Source organism: Lepidochelys kempii, chromosome 11, assembly GCF_965140265.1.
Source record: "Lepidochelys kempii isolate rLepKem1 chromosome 11, rLepKem1.hap2, whole genome shotgun sequence".
Classification (NCBI taxonomy): domain Eukaryota; kingdom Metazoa; phylum Chordata; order Testudines; family Cheloniidae; genus Lepidochelys; species Lepidochelys kempii.
The window spans coordinates 26,276,398-26,293,729 of NC_133266.1; the positions used below are offsets into that span (position 1 = coordinate 26,276,398).

The 17,332-nt window shown below is 39.4% G+C and overlaps 1 protein-coding gene across 4 annotated transcripts in view; it reads left to right on the forward strand.

Moving 5' to 3' along the window:
- The window catches only part of EPC2 (enhancer of polycomb homolog 2), a 159,739-nt gene that overhangs the window by 123,141 nt on the left and 19,266 nt on the right, over positions 1-17,332 (forward strand). For all 4 annotated transcript variants that reach the window (XM_073305427.1, XM_073305426.1, XM_073305429.1 and 1 more), the window contains exons 5-10: positions 2,340-2,488; positions 2,782-2,914; positions 7,158-7,349; positions 8,330-8,419; positions 12,181-12,326; positions 12,438-12,781. In XM_073305427.1, the coding sequence (XP_073161528.1) occupies positions 2,340-2,488; positions 2,782-2,914; positions 7,158-7,349; positions 8,330-8,419; positions 12,181-12,326; positions 12,438-12,781 (1,054 nt within the window). The remainder of the gene's footprint in view (positions 1-2,339; positions 2,489-2,781; positions 2,915-7,157; positions 7,350-8,329; positions 8,420-12,180; positions 12,327-12,437; positions 12,782-17,332) is intronic.

Consider the following 17,332-nt stretch of genomic DNA (forward strand, 5'->3'; position numbering starts at 1 on the left):
TGATCATTTTAGTAGAAACGTGTATTTAGCATGCTTATCCATTGTTGTTGGACGCAGCGGTAGAGGGTTATGATGGAACTGGTAACTGAGGTGAAGAAATGAGTATTAAGTCTGCACCTTGTCCTGGTCACAAGTGGGAGGGAAAGGGGTGATGCATCCTCTCAACTGCTTCTTGGATGTGTGTTAGGGTGCGACTCACTGTTGCGGCACTTCCTCCTGGCTGTCCTGGGAATTAGCTCTGCGCCCTCTTCTGATAGTGTCTCACCCACCATCACCTCTGCTCCTGGACCCACATCACTCCCAGGACCGTGGCGTCCTCTTCATGACATTGCCCTCTGACTGTGCCACACTCCGTGTTCTCTCCTTCCAGGGGACCTGCAATCTCCATCCAGCCACTTCCCTCAACTGCAGTCCGTTGTCCCAGGGTCGCTTCCCATGCAGCTCCAGCACCCTCTTCTGCCCTTACCTCAGGGCCTCAGCAGCCAGCCAGGAGCTCTCTCTAGCTCCCCAGTCCCTGCTTGCAGCACTGAATTGTCCCAGGTGCTGGGGCTTCTTCCCCCTGCTAGGAGCCCAGTCTTCTCCCCTCAAGTTCCAGTCAGCTACTCAACTCTGCTCTGCCCTGCAGCCCTTTTTATATGGGCCTGCTAGGCCAAGATTGGCTGCTCCTTGCAGCCCCTCTCTAATTGGCTGCGTCCAGTGCAGCCTCCGTCGGCAGCCCTTTTCTGCCAGTGCGGGGCAGCTGTCCCATCACAGGGTGCCAAACAGCCCAAACAATATCCTATTCGTTCTTGGATGCCAAAGGCTCCAACTGTTCCGAAACATCCGTCTTCCATCAAATTCCATCTTCCTCCAGACAACTTCAGCACTGTAGCTAAGCGTTTTCAATACAAAAATTTATCATGCTTTGAAAATTTAAGGGGCAGTATAAAATAAATTGTGTAAAATGTAATATTAGAGTAGGATACTGTACAGATTGTAGCATTTATTTTCTTATTTAATTAAAAAAAAAACCCCTCCATTTAAAAAAAAAAAAAAAAAATTACTCATAGCTGCCACAGAATTACACCTTAAAATGCCTCAGAAAGTAGGATGATTTTATTTCGGTTTTTACCAAAAAAGTTGGTGGTTATTGGATATCTAATATGCTGGTGAATGCCAATAAAAATGAGGCAGGATCAGAGGCTAAAATAGGGAAAGAACAAGTTAAAAATTACTTAGGCCATGTCTACACTGTCCCTTACAGTGGTGAAACTTTCTTCACTCGGGTGTGAAAAAACACACCCCTGAGCGATGCAAGTTTCAGTGCTGTAAAGTGGCAGTGTAGATAGCGCTGGCAGATATTCCCCTCGCAGAGGTGGTTTTATTACAGTTCCAGGAGACCCCTCTCCCAGCGCTGGAGCCGCAACTACACAGCCATATTAAAGCACTGCCGCGGAAGCACTTTAAAGTCAGCTGTATAAGGGTATAGACATACCCTTAGACAAGTTCAATATCTTCAGGTCACCAGGGCCTGTTGAAATACATCCTAGAATACTTAAGGGGCTGTCTGAGGAAATATCTGAGCTATTAGCGATTTATATTAGAAAAGTCATGGAAGATGAGAGCGATTCCAGAGGACTGGATAGGGCAAATGTAGTACCAAAAGGGAAATAAGAACAACCCAGGGAATTACAGACCAGTCAGCTTAACTTCAGTACCTGGAAAGAAAATGGAGCAAATAATTAAGCAATCAATTTGCAAACACTAGAAGATAATAAGGTGATAAGTAGCAGTCATCATGGATTTGTCAAGACTAAATTGTCAATCCAACCTAGTAATGACTTTATATCTGATTTGTACCACAATTGACTTGAACCTGTTTGTGGGAGACAGAGGAACAACACAATACAGATCAGCTGTTCGAGTTGCTAATCACTAGCTTAGGTTGGTTATAGCTGGAACTATAAAGTCCTCCGTTTTCCATATTTTGATATCAACCTTAAATATAGTAAAACTCATGACTTGCAGAATCTAGGTAAGCAAAATATTTTTGGGCCAAATCCTCAGCTCTTTTATACAAATTTCCATTGACTTCATTGGAGCTTTATGGAAGAAAAAATTAGCTTAGGATTTGACTTTACAGAGATGTTGCTCTTCCTTTCTTGTAATCATACTTTACGGTTTGGTGCACTGAATAGTTTATTCTTGTGAAAGGTTTATGCTAGGATTCACATGGTCAGATTCTGCTTTCTGACCACAGGCCTACAATGTATAATATTTTGCTAAACCGACACAATTTACATCTTCCAGATTTTGCTTTTGATTTATACTCTTATTAACATTCCATCTGTTTTCAATAGAATCGAAAGAATGATGAAGCCTCTTATGAGAAAATGTTGAAATTAAGAAGAGAGTTTAGCAGAGCCATAACGATTTTGGAGATGATTAAGAGAAGAGAGAAAACAAAACGGGAGTTGTTGCATTTAACTTTAGAAGTTGTGGAAAAAAGGTAAAGTTACTATCCAACATTAACTATGAGAGCCCCGCTTTGAATATGTATAAAATACTGCATTAAATAAAGGGGTTTTGTTCTATCTCAAATGCATAGTAACACATTTTGTAAATTAAGCTACTGCTCCTGTATGTATACATGACTTTTGAACTTTTTTGCTTAGTTGAAGGCTTAAATCTCACTGTAAACTTCATAAAACTGAAAATTGTATTTGTTGTACAATTTTTTTTTTTTTTAATAATATGATGTTCCCATTAATATGTATAAAGATCCCCTTTTATAACTTTCAGGTACCACTTGGGTGATTATGGAGGTGAAATCCTTAATGAAGTCAAGCTTAATAGACCTGACAAAGAGATGAGCACCACTCCAGCAACTCTTCATAATGGAAACCACCACAAAGTTCAAGAATGTAAAGTTAAGGTAAACTTGTTTTTGTCCACATTGAGACATCTTGTTGCTTTGAACAGCTCTTATAGTTGGGTTGGCTAGTCAATCTAATGTGCAGAATAGGTGCTTGCATTGGGAAAGAGAGTAAAAGACTGTCCCTAGCCTGAAAAGTTTATAGTCTAACGTGGTTCAGATGTCTAGGTATCAGTGACACCTGACATCACAGTTTTTTCTTTAAATAAGAATAATATAGTATTCTTCGTTCCTATCTTTCTCACTACACTCTCTTTTAGTTGTAAGGAGATACATATGTAAACATTTAAATGTGAATTTAAGGGCCTATATCACATACTGAAAAAAGAAAAGGAGTACTTGTGGCACCTTAGAGACTAACCAATTTATTTGAGCATGAGCTTTCGTGAGCTACAGCTCACTTCATCGGATGCATACCGTGGAAACTGCAGCAGACTTTATATATACAAAGTCTCTCTCTATATATATTTATATATATAGTGTATATATAAAGTCTGCTGAAGTTTCCACGGTATGCATCCGATGAAGTGAGCTGTAGCTCACGAAAGCTCATGCTCAAATAAATTGGTTAGTCTCTAAGGTGCCACAAGTACTCCTTTTCTTTTTGCGAATACAGACTAACACGGCTGTTACTCTGAAACCTATCACATACTGAGACATACAGTGAACTACTTTTCTCTTGCGTTCCTTTGGGGAGTAGAGCTTTGAACATTTTTCAGCAGCACAGATACCGATAGCTGTGGACAGAATCATTCCACAACACAAAGATGAGAATATTAGGGAAATGTAGGGTGTCAGTAAAAGGCAATGAAAGAGCTACAGAATTCTAGGGGTTGACATAAACTAGGGATTATGCATCAGAGATCAAGGCCTATTAACATTTCCAGGCAGATAGCTAGCTCAAGAATACAAGCTTTACTATTTATTTTGTATAATGTCAATGCTTAGTAAAAACTGAGCAACCAACATTTTCAGGAAATTCTTTGGGTTGTGTGTCAGTAGTCTGACATTATTGAGAGCTGTGCACTATTGATATCAACTAGCAGTGATTCTGATTTCCTCCCTCTGTTGACAGTGTAATAGTATCAGAAACTGTGTGCTGTTAGTGGAAAACAATGCAGACAAGGTGTGAGCCTTTTAATTCTACGTAGGCACCACAGACTACTAGGAGGGAGAGACCTGGAAGACTTAATGCTATTCTGTTTGTCATGTGCACGTTAATTATTTTGACAGGCTGAGATTGGGAGAGCTGTGGGCTGCCAAATTTTGTGAAGTGTTATCCTTCGCAGAAGAGTGTTGTTCCTTAACTTCCTTCTGTCTATGCTGAACCACAGTTGGTCTAGTTTTATTTTTATACCTACTGACCTTGGGAGTGTTTGTAACATCGGAAAAGTAGGGTTAAAAGAATCATCCATAGCTAGAAATTTTGGACACCTTCAAACTAGTCACACTGCACAGTTTTTTGTAAACTCAAGCACTGGATGATAAAATTAATCTTCTGGAGACTTCTCTATTTAAATCATCAGTGGGAGACGCTCCACCAAAGAAATGCTCTCTAACAAATAAACATTTGAAAACTCCTGGTCCAGATACATCAGAAGAGAAGAAACATATCAAGAGTTCAGGTGTAATCTAGCCAGATCATCAAATCAGAATTCCCTACGATGTAGTGGAATTAGATCCAAACATCCATCCTCCATTGATCATTTTTTTTACCTAGTGCTTACCTTTATCCTTTCCTTTTTCTTAGTGCTTCCTGAAAAACACATTCTCGGAGCTCAAAAAACAAGGAAAAAAAATCCTGTAGAGAGATCTTGCTCTCCATTGTATTGGACTGCTCAAAATAGATGGATAAAAATTAGGTATTCAGAACCCCCCAAAAGATTGTAGCATAATTATTTGAATATTCCGTTAGAGGATAGTTTTGACCTTTTGTGCAAAATAAAGTAAAATACTTAGTACTGAAGGACTTAAAGTAAACAGTTCCTCAGGGCTACACCATGAATAGAATGAGAGATTCAGGTATTCCTGCACAATGTTGTCTTACTACTTCAAGAAAAGAGCGCTATCCTTGTTTCCAGATGAGAAAAAAATTAAGGTTTTTTTTTTCTCCTTGTCTTGTGTCAAATGCTGATTGGTGCTGAGCATCTATAACTCGAACTTAAATTGAAATGGCAATTAGGTCAGTATGCTCAATAGTATGTACTGTAGGTTTTGAATGGTTTGTCTAGTCTAGTTTTAAACTTACTATGTGATGGGACTTCCACCATTGGGAGTCTGTTCCAAAACCTAATGGATCTCATCAAGAGGTGAAACAATTCCTAAATAATTTGTCCCTTCTTGATGCTCACAACCTTCAAATAATTGTATATGGTTATGTCTTTACCTCTTCCCACTTAACCAAGCTATACAATTCTCAGTTCTCTTGGGGACCGTCCTTGCATGAAGCACACCATTGTAATGCAGGAGAGGATGAGGCTGTTAATATTTCCTGGTAATCCAGAAGTCCTTCTGGTCCAAAATCATTGTTAATGATTGTGAAGCACAGAATTAAATACAGTGAAGTATAAAGATCAGTATAAAAAAGCAGGGAAGACAATGAGGAGTTCTATTGCCTATGTGCCTGATTTAAAAAAAACAAAACAAAAAAACAATCATTGTAACAGGAGCAACTCTGAATTTCTGAAACTGTGGTTGGCCTCTATGAGGAGCCTTGGTCAAAGCCGGGGAAAGAAAAGAGGTAAAACGGAGGAAGGAAATGGGAATTCCTTTTTGCTTTATTGTTTCCACTTGGGACAAAGCAGAATCAGAACTGTGCACTGAATGTTATTTGGACAGATGGTTCTCCTTTTGCTGAGCTCTGAGAGGAAATGACACATCAAAAAGAAAAAAATTTAAGCAGTGGCAGACATCAGAATCTACACATTTAAAATATAGTAGAATACAACATCTGTTTTCAGGGGTTTTTTTAAGTGCGGAGAGGAGACTAATGGGAGTGGATTGCTGCCACCATTTAACTGTTTTTTCTGTTAAAGAAATGCCTGTCAGAGAGATCCTGCTTTTTTAAAAGTATATAGGTCATGGGCACACTTCAGTTTTATTGTAATGAAACAGCATTTAAAAATTGAATTGACAAAAGTCTATTGCAGGAAATTATTATAAGATATTCCTAAATTGTTTGCCCTTTTGCTTTCTAGAATCATTCCAGAATACGATTTTATAGCTATGACTATGAATTACAGTTTTTATTTAACACTAGTGACACCTACTGGTTAGTTAAGTTAATTTCAGGCAGTTACCTTTATTCTGTTGCAAGAACTTACTTGCCTTGTACTCTGTGTGTGTTTTGTTTTTTTTTAATTAAGGCAAAGATACAATAAAACATAAATATATTACATATCTTACTTGCGTAGGATCAGGTTATATTATTCAAAGATCCTGGCTAAAGATTCTGTCTTTCTAGCTGGGGAGCCCTCCTCTTCTGAGCATTCTAGAAAGGGTGACCAAATTTCTAAATACCTATCCATTGTACTGTGTATTATCAGTTATTAAAATGAGTTCAATTGCTTGCATTAGCTACAATCCAACATTGGTGCTGACAAGTTAAATTCTTAGAAAAACTTGTTGTTTCCTCAGCGCCAAACTGTGTCTTTCTTATAACAGAAAAGGAGAGATTGAAGATAAGCATCCTTTAAAGTATCTTGAGAGTTCTGAAGTTTAACTGTTGCTGATGAGTATTTATTCTTGAGTAAAGTTTTTGATTTAATTCTGATCAAGCTTTATACTGTAGATTAATCTTGCTGAAGTAAGCTACTAGGATGAAATAGTAATAACCATTAGCATTGGAGTCTAAACAAAATGAAAAGTGATGAAATAAGAAATAAATGGAATAAACCCAGATCATTGTTCTTCGTTCCATATCCCAAGCAAATTTAAAACATTTAAGAGAATTGCACGTCTTGTGGCTTAGGAAACCTGAGTTTTGGAAAATAACCAGAATGGGATTTTCAGCTACAGGATATTGAATTGATTGGTCCAAAAAACCACAACTCCCTTCTGTAGTCTAAAAAAGATATTTGTTCACTATAAAAGATATTTCATTGGTCCTTTTGTTTAACTCTGAGATTGCAAACAATAATGCCTTCCCAAATGTATGTTTCAGGAAAAGAGGAGAGTAGTTTTAATGAATTAAGGAATATTATGTTTTCTTTCTCCTGTCCAAAAAACCCTTCTATACAAACAGCATCCTCACCACCCATCTCTAAAGGAAGACGTGTCAGATGTTGTCCGTCAAAAGAAGAAGTATCCAAAGAAGCCTAAAATAGAGAGTGTAATAACTCCTCAGCAGCCCAATACTGAGACATTGCCTGTTATCAGTAAGAGTGACATTAAACAGTATGACTTCCACAGTTCAGATGAAGATGAATTCCCACAGGTAATTTTTAACTAAAATAAAATACAAGTAGTTACTTTAGCTGGGTGGGGGGGGGCAAAATCAAAATTGACTTGAGTTTAAGTGATCTAACCTCAAAAGTGGGTATGTGGTTCTCCTGATCAGAGATTGTGAATAGTTGGGTTTAGACAAATGCTTATATAGCATAATCATGTAAAATAATTGAGATTGGTTCTGTTATTTTGACAAAGATAGAGGGGCCTAGCAATTAGAGGAGGGAGGGGCCTGGGAGGTAGATAGACTTAGTTATATTCCTGACGCTGTTGTAAAATGGGTTAATAATACTTACCCAACTTTCTAAAGAGCTCTGAGATCCACTGAAAAAAAGCTGTATAAATGCCAAGTATGAGAATTCCTTATGTGGCCATCAAGTTTTTATCTCAGATACCCTTCATTTTTGTGAACTCTATGTAGGTGTTTGTACACCTGTATTTTAGAGAACCCTCTTCCACCATCTGTTTTTCTGACAAATGCTGCTACCAAAATAGCGTATTATAAATTATGTTGGAAATGCTTTCTCATCAGTTCTAGATTTTTTTCCTGATATTTCTGGTATGATTTTCTCAGTTTTAAGCATTTAAATAGATAACTTGGGTGGCAGTTTCGGCAGCTGTGGTTCAGTGGATGAAGCACAAGACTGGGAGTCAGGACATTTGGTTTTATTGCTGATTCTCCCACTGATTTATTGTATGACCCTGGGGATGTTACTTTACCTTTCTGTGCTTCATTTCCCTCTCCCCCACAAAAAAGTTACCTGTTTTTAATCCATCTTTTGTAAGCTATTTGAAAATCTCCGAATACAAAGCACTACATAAACTTAGAGTAGCATTATTCAATATACAATCAAAAATAGTTAATTGCTTATGACCTATATTTAATTATTGGTGGCTTTAAAGAGGCCGTGAAGTATCTCTAAATTGTGGATAGTATGATTATAGAGAATGAATTTGCTTGTGCTTTAGGTACCCTCACCAGTATCAGAACCTGAAGAAGAAAATGATCCCGATGGACCTTGTGCTTTCAGAAGGAGAGCGGGATGCCAGTATTATGCTGTAAGAATTTTTGTTGCTGTTTTTTAATAACGTACTGGCAGCATGCTAATATTAAGAGGAGTGTCTCTATCTGAGCCAAGGAATTAGACAGGCTGTTTGGTCAATCCAAAAAAAATCTTCACAATAACCTTTCGTTTTGGGCTTATCTTTCTTCCATATCTTTCTTTCTCTTTTCTTACTGTAGATTCAGTGAGTGCGTCAAGATCATCTAGAGCACTTCCAGCTAGTCAAATGAACCATCACTGCTAAGAAACAGGGCGTACTGCTTTCTAGTTCTCCCAGTTCCTTTTCCCCCTCAGCCTTAATGTTCTGACACAAATATCAAGGGTTCTGAGGTGGCACATAAACCTGGATATGCCATATTATAGCACATTTAATTAAGTGTTTGTCTACACAAACAAGGTGGGATGTGAATCTGTCTTCCAGTAGCTTGCTGTGTTCTAACTGTCCATATGGACCCTACTGATGTGCACTGATAGTTAATGTGCTTTGGTCCAGACCTGTTTCAAATGTCAAGTAAATGTTTGTGTAGACAAGCCCCAAGAAACGGCGGTTTAGATCTGTTAATATTTAGGACAACTAAAGAGATTTAAACTGAAACCATGTAGAGTCATCTAAGTGTAAGTCACTTAGTCATCTCATAAGTCATCTAATGCAGAAGTTATAATAAATATCAACATTCTTTTTAGTAACTGCTATATAAATATACTTCTTGAGTCAAAGAACTTCCACTGCATGCATCAGATGAAGTGGGTTTTAGCCCACGAAAGCTTATGCCCAAATAAATTTGTTGGTCTCTAAGGTGCCACAAGTACTCCTCTTCTTTTTTTTTTTTTAAAGAACTTGGGGTTAATAGAGATTTATTTTTTATATCAAGAGGCTGTTTAAATAGATTACAGTGAGTACTTAAAATAGAGTACTTTGCCTTTATACCAGAGGTCTGTCTTGAACACTAATCTAAAATCTGTATGTGCAGTTTCATTAATTATGCTTTTTTTTTGCTTGAAATAATTGAATTTTAAAATACAGAAGATAACTAGACTACCTTTGAAAGGTCTTTGATGTAGCATTCTAAATGGAAATATCATAAACTTCTTGTAAAAGATCTCTTAACTGTTTAGAATAAACAGTGTGAAAATTGGCTCAGTTCAGGCATGAGATAATTTACTTAGAGGAAGATTACTGTGCTTCAAATTCTTGATCACCCAGAATAATCCAGTAACTGGGCAAGCTTAAATGACAGTCTTTCTCTTCCCATCCTTGAGGGGCCCACAGCAAATGAGCTGCAAGAGGACTACTTAAAAAAAATTAAGTGAAATTCATCAGAAAAATTATCATCCCAAGAAAGACATGTATTCATTTTTATATGTTTATAAAAATGCTGTTTTGCATTCTCGTATTACACCAAAATGTATTAATACTTAGTGAAAGTGAATATCCTTTGAGATCATCCAGATTCTATAAGAAGAGTACAAAATTCTTTGGAAGTGTAGTATAACCTCCCAGACACGGGTGGTGCTTCAGCCTTCAAACTTGAAACAGTTTAGCAAAATGTCCAACCATAAGTGTTTCCATACCACCTCAGCGGTGTAGGGACGGGAGAGGACGAAAATAGTGACATGATTAGAATTTAAAATACTCATCTACAGAAACTAAAGAAGCGTCTGCTAAAATATATTTTATTTTTCAGCTCCTGAAATTCTTTTTTGCCTTCAGAAATTGACTTGTTTTGTATAGCATATGTTTTATCAAAGCATACTTCTGTGATTTTCTAGATAGTCTGGATTTTAGTAAGGACATTAGTAAGATAATACAATTCTGTTATTTTATTGTTTTGAAATATCGAGAAAAGAAAAACCTGAGTCTTAACATATGAAAGCATTTATTTTATATAAGCTCTGTATGCTTTTGTCAATCTTAAGAAGTAAGCTTTACTCTGAAATTTTTTGCACTTTTCTTCCTGCTCTGTACACACAGGCTGCTGCATCACAGAGGGAAAATGTGAGGCCAGTGTGATTTGGACTCAATCCTCAGAGCTTGAAACAGATGTCTTGGTTTTGAAACTGTGGCAGTGGGGGAGATCTTTAGTCCTCTAAGTATACCTGACACTTATAGGTTCATTGGTCATAAGTGTTGATCACCTAAAACTCCTTTTTGAAATCAGTGGTAGCTGTAGATGCTTAACACTGTCAAAATCAGCCTGAATGCATATAACGGAACAGGATTGAGACTAATCCTGTAGTACCATATCTTCTTAGCTCCAGAGGCATTGAGATCACTCACCAAACAGCTGCTCAGACATTGGTGAAGTGTCTACTGCAGAGGACCCCATAGGCAAGCTGCCACCATACCTACACAGTGATCCAATCTCTTTGCTTGCGCTACTGAGACATAAGAGGCTGGGTAGTGACACAAAATCCTTTTTGTAAACTTAATCTTAAAATACAAGTATTTAAAAGACATACTATTTAATTTAAAAACATCATATTTAATTACATTAACTTCCCTGTAATGAACTAGGTTGGTTGGTGAAGAGGACAAAAAAGTTTTTATACAATACCCAGAATGTAGAATGTGTACTCCCTAAAAGTCTACAGGAGGATCTTAGGTCTCGACTAAGCAGGTCAGATGTGTTCAAGTATCAGGGGGTAGCCGTGTTAGTCTGAATCCGCAAAAACAACAAGGAGTCCGGTGGCACCTTAGAAACTAATATTTATTTGGGCATAAGCTTTCGTGGGTAAAAAACCACTTCAGTTATCTCCGCAGTCTCCCAAGTGACTTGATTCCTTCTTTGGACACTGTGGGTCATGAAACTCTCTGTATTTGTTCCTCTTTTTCTCCCATAGGTTTTCTTGAGTGCATCTCATGGTTCTGTAGCCTCAGGCGTATCTTAGTGATTTCCAGGTTCCTACGGGTTATCAGATGTTATTACTCTAGTGCTCTTCTACTTTGCAGATACTTACGATTGATCAGGCTGTTGGCTTGTACATTTACATCCAGCTCCGGTTCCCTAGTGACTAGCTGGCTCGTTTGTTCTTCAGTTTTGCTGAATTTTCTGAGTGCTGGCAGCAAATGCCATCCCTGGTTGGCCACTAATTTAGTCATTAAATCTGCTCAGCTGTAGAGGTTTGGCTGTAGCTTCCTCCTCCTCAGCTCTTCCAGCAGCAAAATGAATGATTTTTGAGTGCACTTTTTTTTCTGGTACAATCAAGAAAGGAGATCCGTTGTGGCACTCCCCTCCTCCCCCCCAAACCCACAAAATTCCCACCTCTTTGTCGCACAGGCATACTTTTTTCCCCTGCAGAAAGAGTTGTCTGACCCCTTAGTTTTGTGATCTAAACTTTTGCTAGTTTGAAAACATAAGAGTTGACAAAGTGGGTCAGACCATGGTTTATCTTACCCAGTATCCTGTCTCTGACAGTGACCCATACTAGAGCTTCAGGAGGAATGTACTGAACAAGGCAATTACGAAATGATCCAGCCCCGTCTTCCATTCCCAGCTTCTGGTAGAGGTTTAAGGTCGCCCCGAGTATGGGTTTGCATTCCTGACCATCTTGGCTAATAGCATTTGATGGACCTATCTTCCATGAACTTACCTAGTTCTTTTTTGAACTCAGTTATACTGAGAGCATTCCTCCATGTTTCAGTCATAGGTAATGTTGTAAGATACTTTTAAGAAATGGTATTATACATTCATAGTTTTCTTGACCCAAACATATGCCATAAATTTGTACAAAATGTAATTTTCTTCTCCTCTCCAGCCTCGTTTGGACCAAACTAATTATTCATGTGAGGATTCGGAATTGGCAGAATTTGACAAGCTGAGGTATAGGCATTGCCTCACAACCCTTACGGTTCCAAGAAGATGCATAGGATTTGCAAGAAGGCGAATTGGGAGGGGAGGAAGGTAGAGTGGCATTGCTTTGATTCTTTTGGCCCTTTTAACCCTCCCATCTCTTAAAAAGAGATCACATAACTAATGTCTATTAAATTGTGTTTTTTTTTCTTTTTAAATCAGGGTTATAATGGACCGAATATCTACAGAACACGATCCTGTCCTGAAACAGATAGACCCCGAAATGCTAAATAGTTTTTCAAGCTCTTCCCAAACTGTAGACTTTTCTTCTAATTTCTCACGGACCAATGCTTCCAATAAACATTGTGAAAACAGACTGTCCCTTTCTGAAATATTAAGCAATATCCGATCATGTCGACTGCAGTGTTTCCAGCCAAGGCTACTAAATTTACAGGACAGTGATAGTGAAGAATGTACCTCAAGGAAACCAGGGCAGACTGTGACTAATAAAAGAGTTTCTGCAGCATCTGTAGCTTTATTGAACACCAGCAAGAATGGCATATCAGGTAGGCAAGGATTTGAATTGTTGTGGAACTTGACATTTACATCTCCTATGTTATCCCTGGGATTGGGCTGACAACGCCATCAGTGGGGATACGTGACCAAACAAGTACAGGTAAAAACTAGTAATTTTGAAGGTTTGAGATACACAAAATCTTCACAAAAAACAACTTTAAGTTTCTGTAAAAAAATTTGGGTAAAAGGCCAGATAATGTGTTAGATAATGCAGATTTGGGTATTCATGGATCAAAAAGTCAGGAATTACCTGTGTTTCAGTGCTGCTGCTCTGCACCTCCAGTTGCTGAGATTGAGAGTTTTGAACATATCTTGTTAGCTGAACCACTGTGTGAGGAAGGAAAAATGCTCCTTGTAAGTGCAAAACAGCATTTATTTTAAAGGGCTTATTCATTTGGCTTTCATATCCTGCTGAAGCAGAGAGAAAGGAGCAAGAATATGTTTATATAAAGCACTGGTATTGTAATAGCAGTGCAATAACTATTTTTATGTGTGTGTATTGACTCCATTAATGTGTATGTGTAGTGGGAAGTTTCTGTCTGAGGGAATACCAGTTCTTGAAGTATAATATATCTACATGTACCACAGTCTGACTGTCTCTCATTAGCTTCAGGAGAAGAGTTGTCAGTTGTATCTTGATGAAAGTCGTGAGTAACAGATGCATTATTTTCATCCCATGAAATGACAGTTTGTTTATGGCTTTTGTGGAAGGTCATAATTTTGTATAACTAATTTTGGTGAAGTAGTCTTTGATGGGACTTTTTGTGTGCAATTATTGACTATTTAGGAATTCTTTCTTCTGTTTTAAATCCATCCCCTGCCCCCAAACTTTAACATGTATAAATGGCATCCAGTACCTAGATGTAACTTTTATTTTTTTGAGCTGTCATTCAGATCCTTTTTTGTAGTGCTTGGAGTAATTTGAATAGCAGAGTCTGTCAGAGCTGCGCAAGTGTCTTGTGCCTCCTTGTGCTACCTTACAAGGTCAGCATAAAGAGTGGAGCAGCTTTGACCCTCCCTCAGTTCTGTCTTGTTGCCTGTGGCAGCAAGATAGAACATGATGAGCGTCTGACCCACTAGTTTTTAACTTGGGCTAAATTATCTTAAATTCTTCAAAAAAATCTTCAGTAGTCTTCTGATTCACTTACATATGACCACCATGAATAATACTTACCCATCTCTGCTGACTGTTGATGAACAGATTCCCCCCTGCACACACTCTCCTATACCTGGCTCCTCTATATGACAGATTTGAAAACTGTGGGATTCAAGCCTTGCTTGTCTTATGATTGACTGATTTCCATTGAAAGATAGACACCCATAGGTATGCCTTTTGTTAAGGAGAATCCCGTGTGTTGGTGTGCCTACTATTTTCTGCAAGAACATGTAAGTTATGAGACACCCAATTGAAATTTCATCTTCTGGAGCAACATATAGGGGTCTCTTCAAACTGAGAGGAGATAACAAGCTAGCATCATCCAACACACTGTCTAGCAGATAGGTGATGTCAAAGACGAATGGAGAAGATGAAGCCAAGCAGGGACGCGGCATCATGGAGAAAAATCTGCCTCATCACAACTTTGAGTGGCAAATTGCCAGGCCCTACTGTCCAGATATGACTTTTTGACCTGGGATAGAGCAACCCCCTCTCTCTCAAAACTCCCATGTGACAACTGGGAGAAGATCAGAAATATTCAGGGAAGGCCAGTTGCTGATCAAGATGGCCATACGGGCTCCAGCAGATGCCGCCGACACCACATGCAGATATATGGTCGCAACAATGACGATGAGCAGAGATTCCTGGCTCAAAGCATTGTGCAACCCTAGAGAGGTTCAGGTCACAATCCAGGACTTATATGGAACTATTTAGTGAGTGAATGGATAGTGCTTTGCACCCTTTCAGAGATTCAAAGGGCATCCTGCACTACCTGGGTTTTACATCCCATCCCTGTACCATAAGCTGTATCACCCTCAACCCCCATCAAGACAACAGGTGCCAACCTGTCATCCTAGGCAACTTGAGTACCATGCCTTCCTCCTACTTGGCAATGCATCGTGCTTCTACAGAATTTCAGCAAATTTGACAGGATGGTTAGGAGCCACATCACATCTTGTCCAGAGAGCATGAACTTCAGCACCCACCTTACCCCATGTGTGTGGCCTGCCGTAAGCTTGGACAGATGGATGTTAGAGATCATTGCCCATGGCTACACCATCCAATTCTACTTTTTAACCCGTATCCACCTCCTTTTCCTATCAGGGACCCTTTGCACAAGAGCCTGCAAAAAGCAGAGGTGACATTGTTGCTTTGCATTGGAAGCCATGGAGGAGGTGCACCAGAATTCAGGGGAAGAGGCCTGTACTCCTGGAGTTCCTTAATCCTGAAGAAGAAAAAGGGGGTCTTTGTCCTGTCCTAGAGCTGAGAAGGCTTAGCAAGTACTTACGCCATCTTAGGTTCAAGGTGGTAATGCTTGCCTCCCATCTTTCCATGTCTTCGAGGTTAAGATTTGGTTTGTGGTTCTCAATTTGCGCAGCACAGATTTTGACAGACAATGCATTAACAGTGTATTATATAAACAAGATAGGCACTAATAGTGCTCGGCCATAACCCCTCTATCAGGAGGTCATCAGGCTATGGACCTGGTGTCACTGGATAACCCCTCTGGATCTACACTTTCCTGGAACTGGTTACAGTCTGGTGGATTTCTTAAGCAGGCATGCAGTAACCAGCTATGAATGGTCAGTACAGACGTCTATCATATTGCACCAATGGGGAACTCCCCAATAGATTTGTTCATCGCAGTGGGCAATGCCAAATGCCCAGACTTCCACTCCAGGGAGGGTATTAGCTTAGTCTCCTTTCCGAACACCTTCCTGCTACAGTGGTCTGCAGATCTTCCCTCCTCTCCACCCCAGTGTTCCTGATCCTGAGGGTGATCTCAAAAATCAGCCTGGACAAAGCCGTCTTGATCCTAATAGCTCCCTACTGGCAGAGGAAATTTTGGGTGTCTGAATTCCTGTACGTGTTTGTTCCATCTCCTGTTTTTTCCCCCATCTGCCCAGACATGAAATAGAGCCAGTTTAAAGCCAGAAGGGACCATCAAATCATCTAGTCTGATCCCCAGCACATGCACACTAAACTCAGCAACCACAATTAGACCACAGGAGACTAGACTAGACTAATAATCTGCCACAGGCTGAGAATAGAAAGGACAGAGGTATATTAGTGCCCAAGCCCCATGCAGTGGCAGGGAGATGACTGAGAGAGACACACACACACACAATCATCTTGGCAAGTGACCTGCATCCTTATGGTGCTGAGGAAGGTGAAGGTGTCAAACTAGCAGGAAGTCACTGCTAGTTTGACATGAGGGAAAGTTCCGTCCACCTCCACATATGGCGACCAGTGAGACCCTGAGCAAGAAACAGCTACCTGAGAGAGAGAATTCTAGCTGCCACCTCAGAGCCCTATCCCATCTCCCATTTCCATCACTGATGCTTCAGAGGAAGGAGATTTTAAAACAACAAAAACCAGAATAAGTGTCTCTTTCTGACCCCTCCAGGTGGCCATCTAAAACCATGAAGCAAGAGCTTTTATTACTAAAAGATGTAAGCTGGAAGTTAGCCCCAGAATAGCTGAGGCCACCTTCTACCATCACAAGCAACCCAGTTATATAGACACACTCATACGTTTGTCTAGCTCGCTCTTAAAACTAATTAAGTTTGTTTGCCTTCACAACTCATACAACCCCCTGATGGTTAGAAACCACCTTCTAGTTTCTAGTCTGAATATGTTCATGGCCAGTTTATATCCATTTGTTCTTGTGCCAACATTGTCCTTTTGCTTCAGTCACTTTTCACCATCCCTGGTATTACCCCTTTAATGTATTTATAGAGAGGAGTCATATCCCCTCTCTTCTTTTTTGCTAGACTAAACCAGCCAAGTTTTTCGTGTCCTCCATTCCCTTAATCATCCTAGTAGCTGTTCTCTGCACTGGTTCCTGGCTGAATTAATCTTTCTGGAACCTGGGGAACCAGAATTGTACACAGTATTCCAAATGAGGTTTTATCAGTGTCTTGTAGAATGGCATTAACACTTCTCTGTCTCCACTAGAAATGCCGGACCTGATGCGTCCTAACATCACATTTGCCTTTTTCACAGCTGCATCATACGGATGGCTCAGTGTCATCCTGTGATTGACCCACATACCCAAGTCTCTCTCCTCCTCTGTTGTGTCTGTCTTATGACCCCGCAGCTTCTAGCAGAAATTCTTATTAGACCCTGAGTGCATGACCTTGTACTTTATATTATTGAATTTCATCCCATTACTGTCACTCCAGCCTTCAAGGTAAATTAGATTTTATTGTATAATGTTCCAATCCTCCTCTGTATTGACGCTGCCTTCCAGGTTTGTATCAGTAAACTTCATTAGTATGCTCCTACTTTCTGTGCCAAGGTAATTAATAAAAATATTAAATAAGATTCGTCCCAAGAGTAACTCCACTAGTGACCTCCTTCCAGTCTGAGAGATCACCTTTCA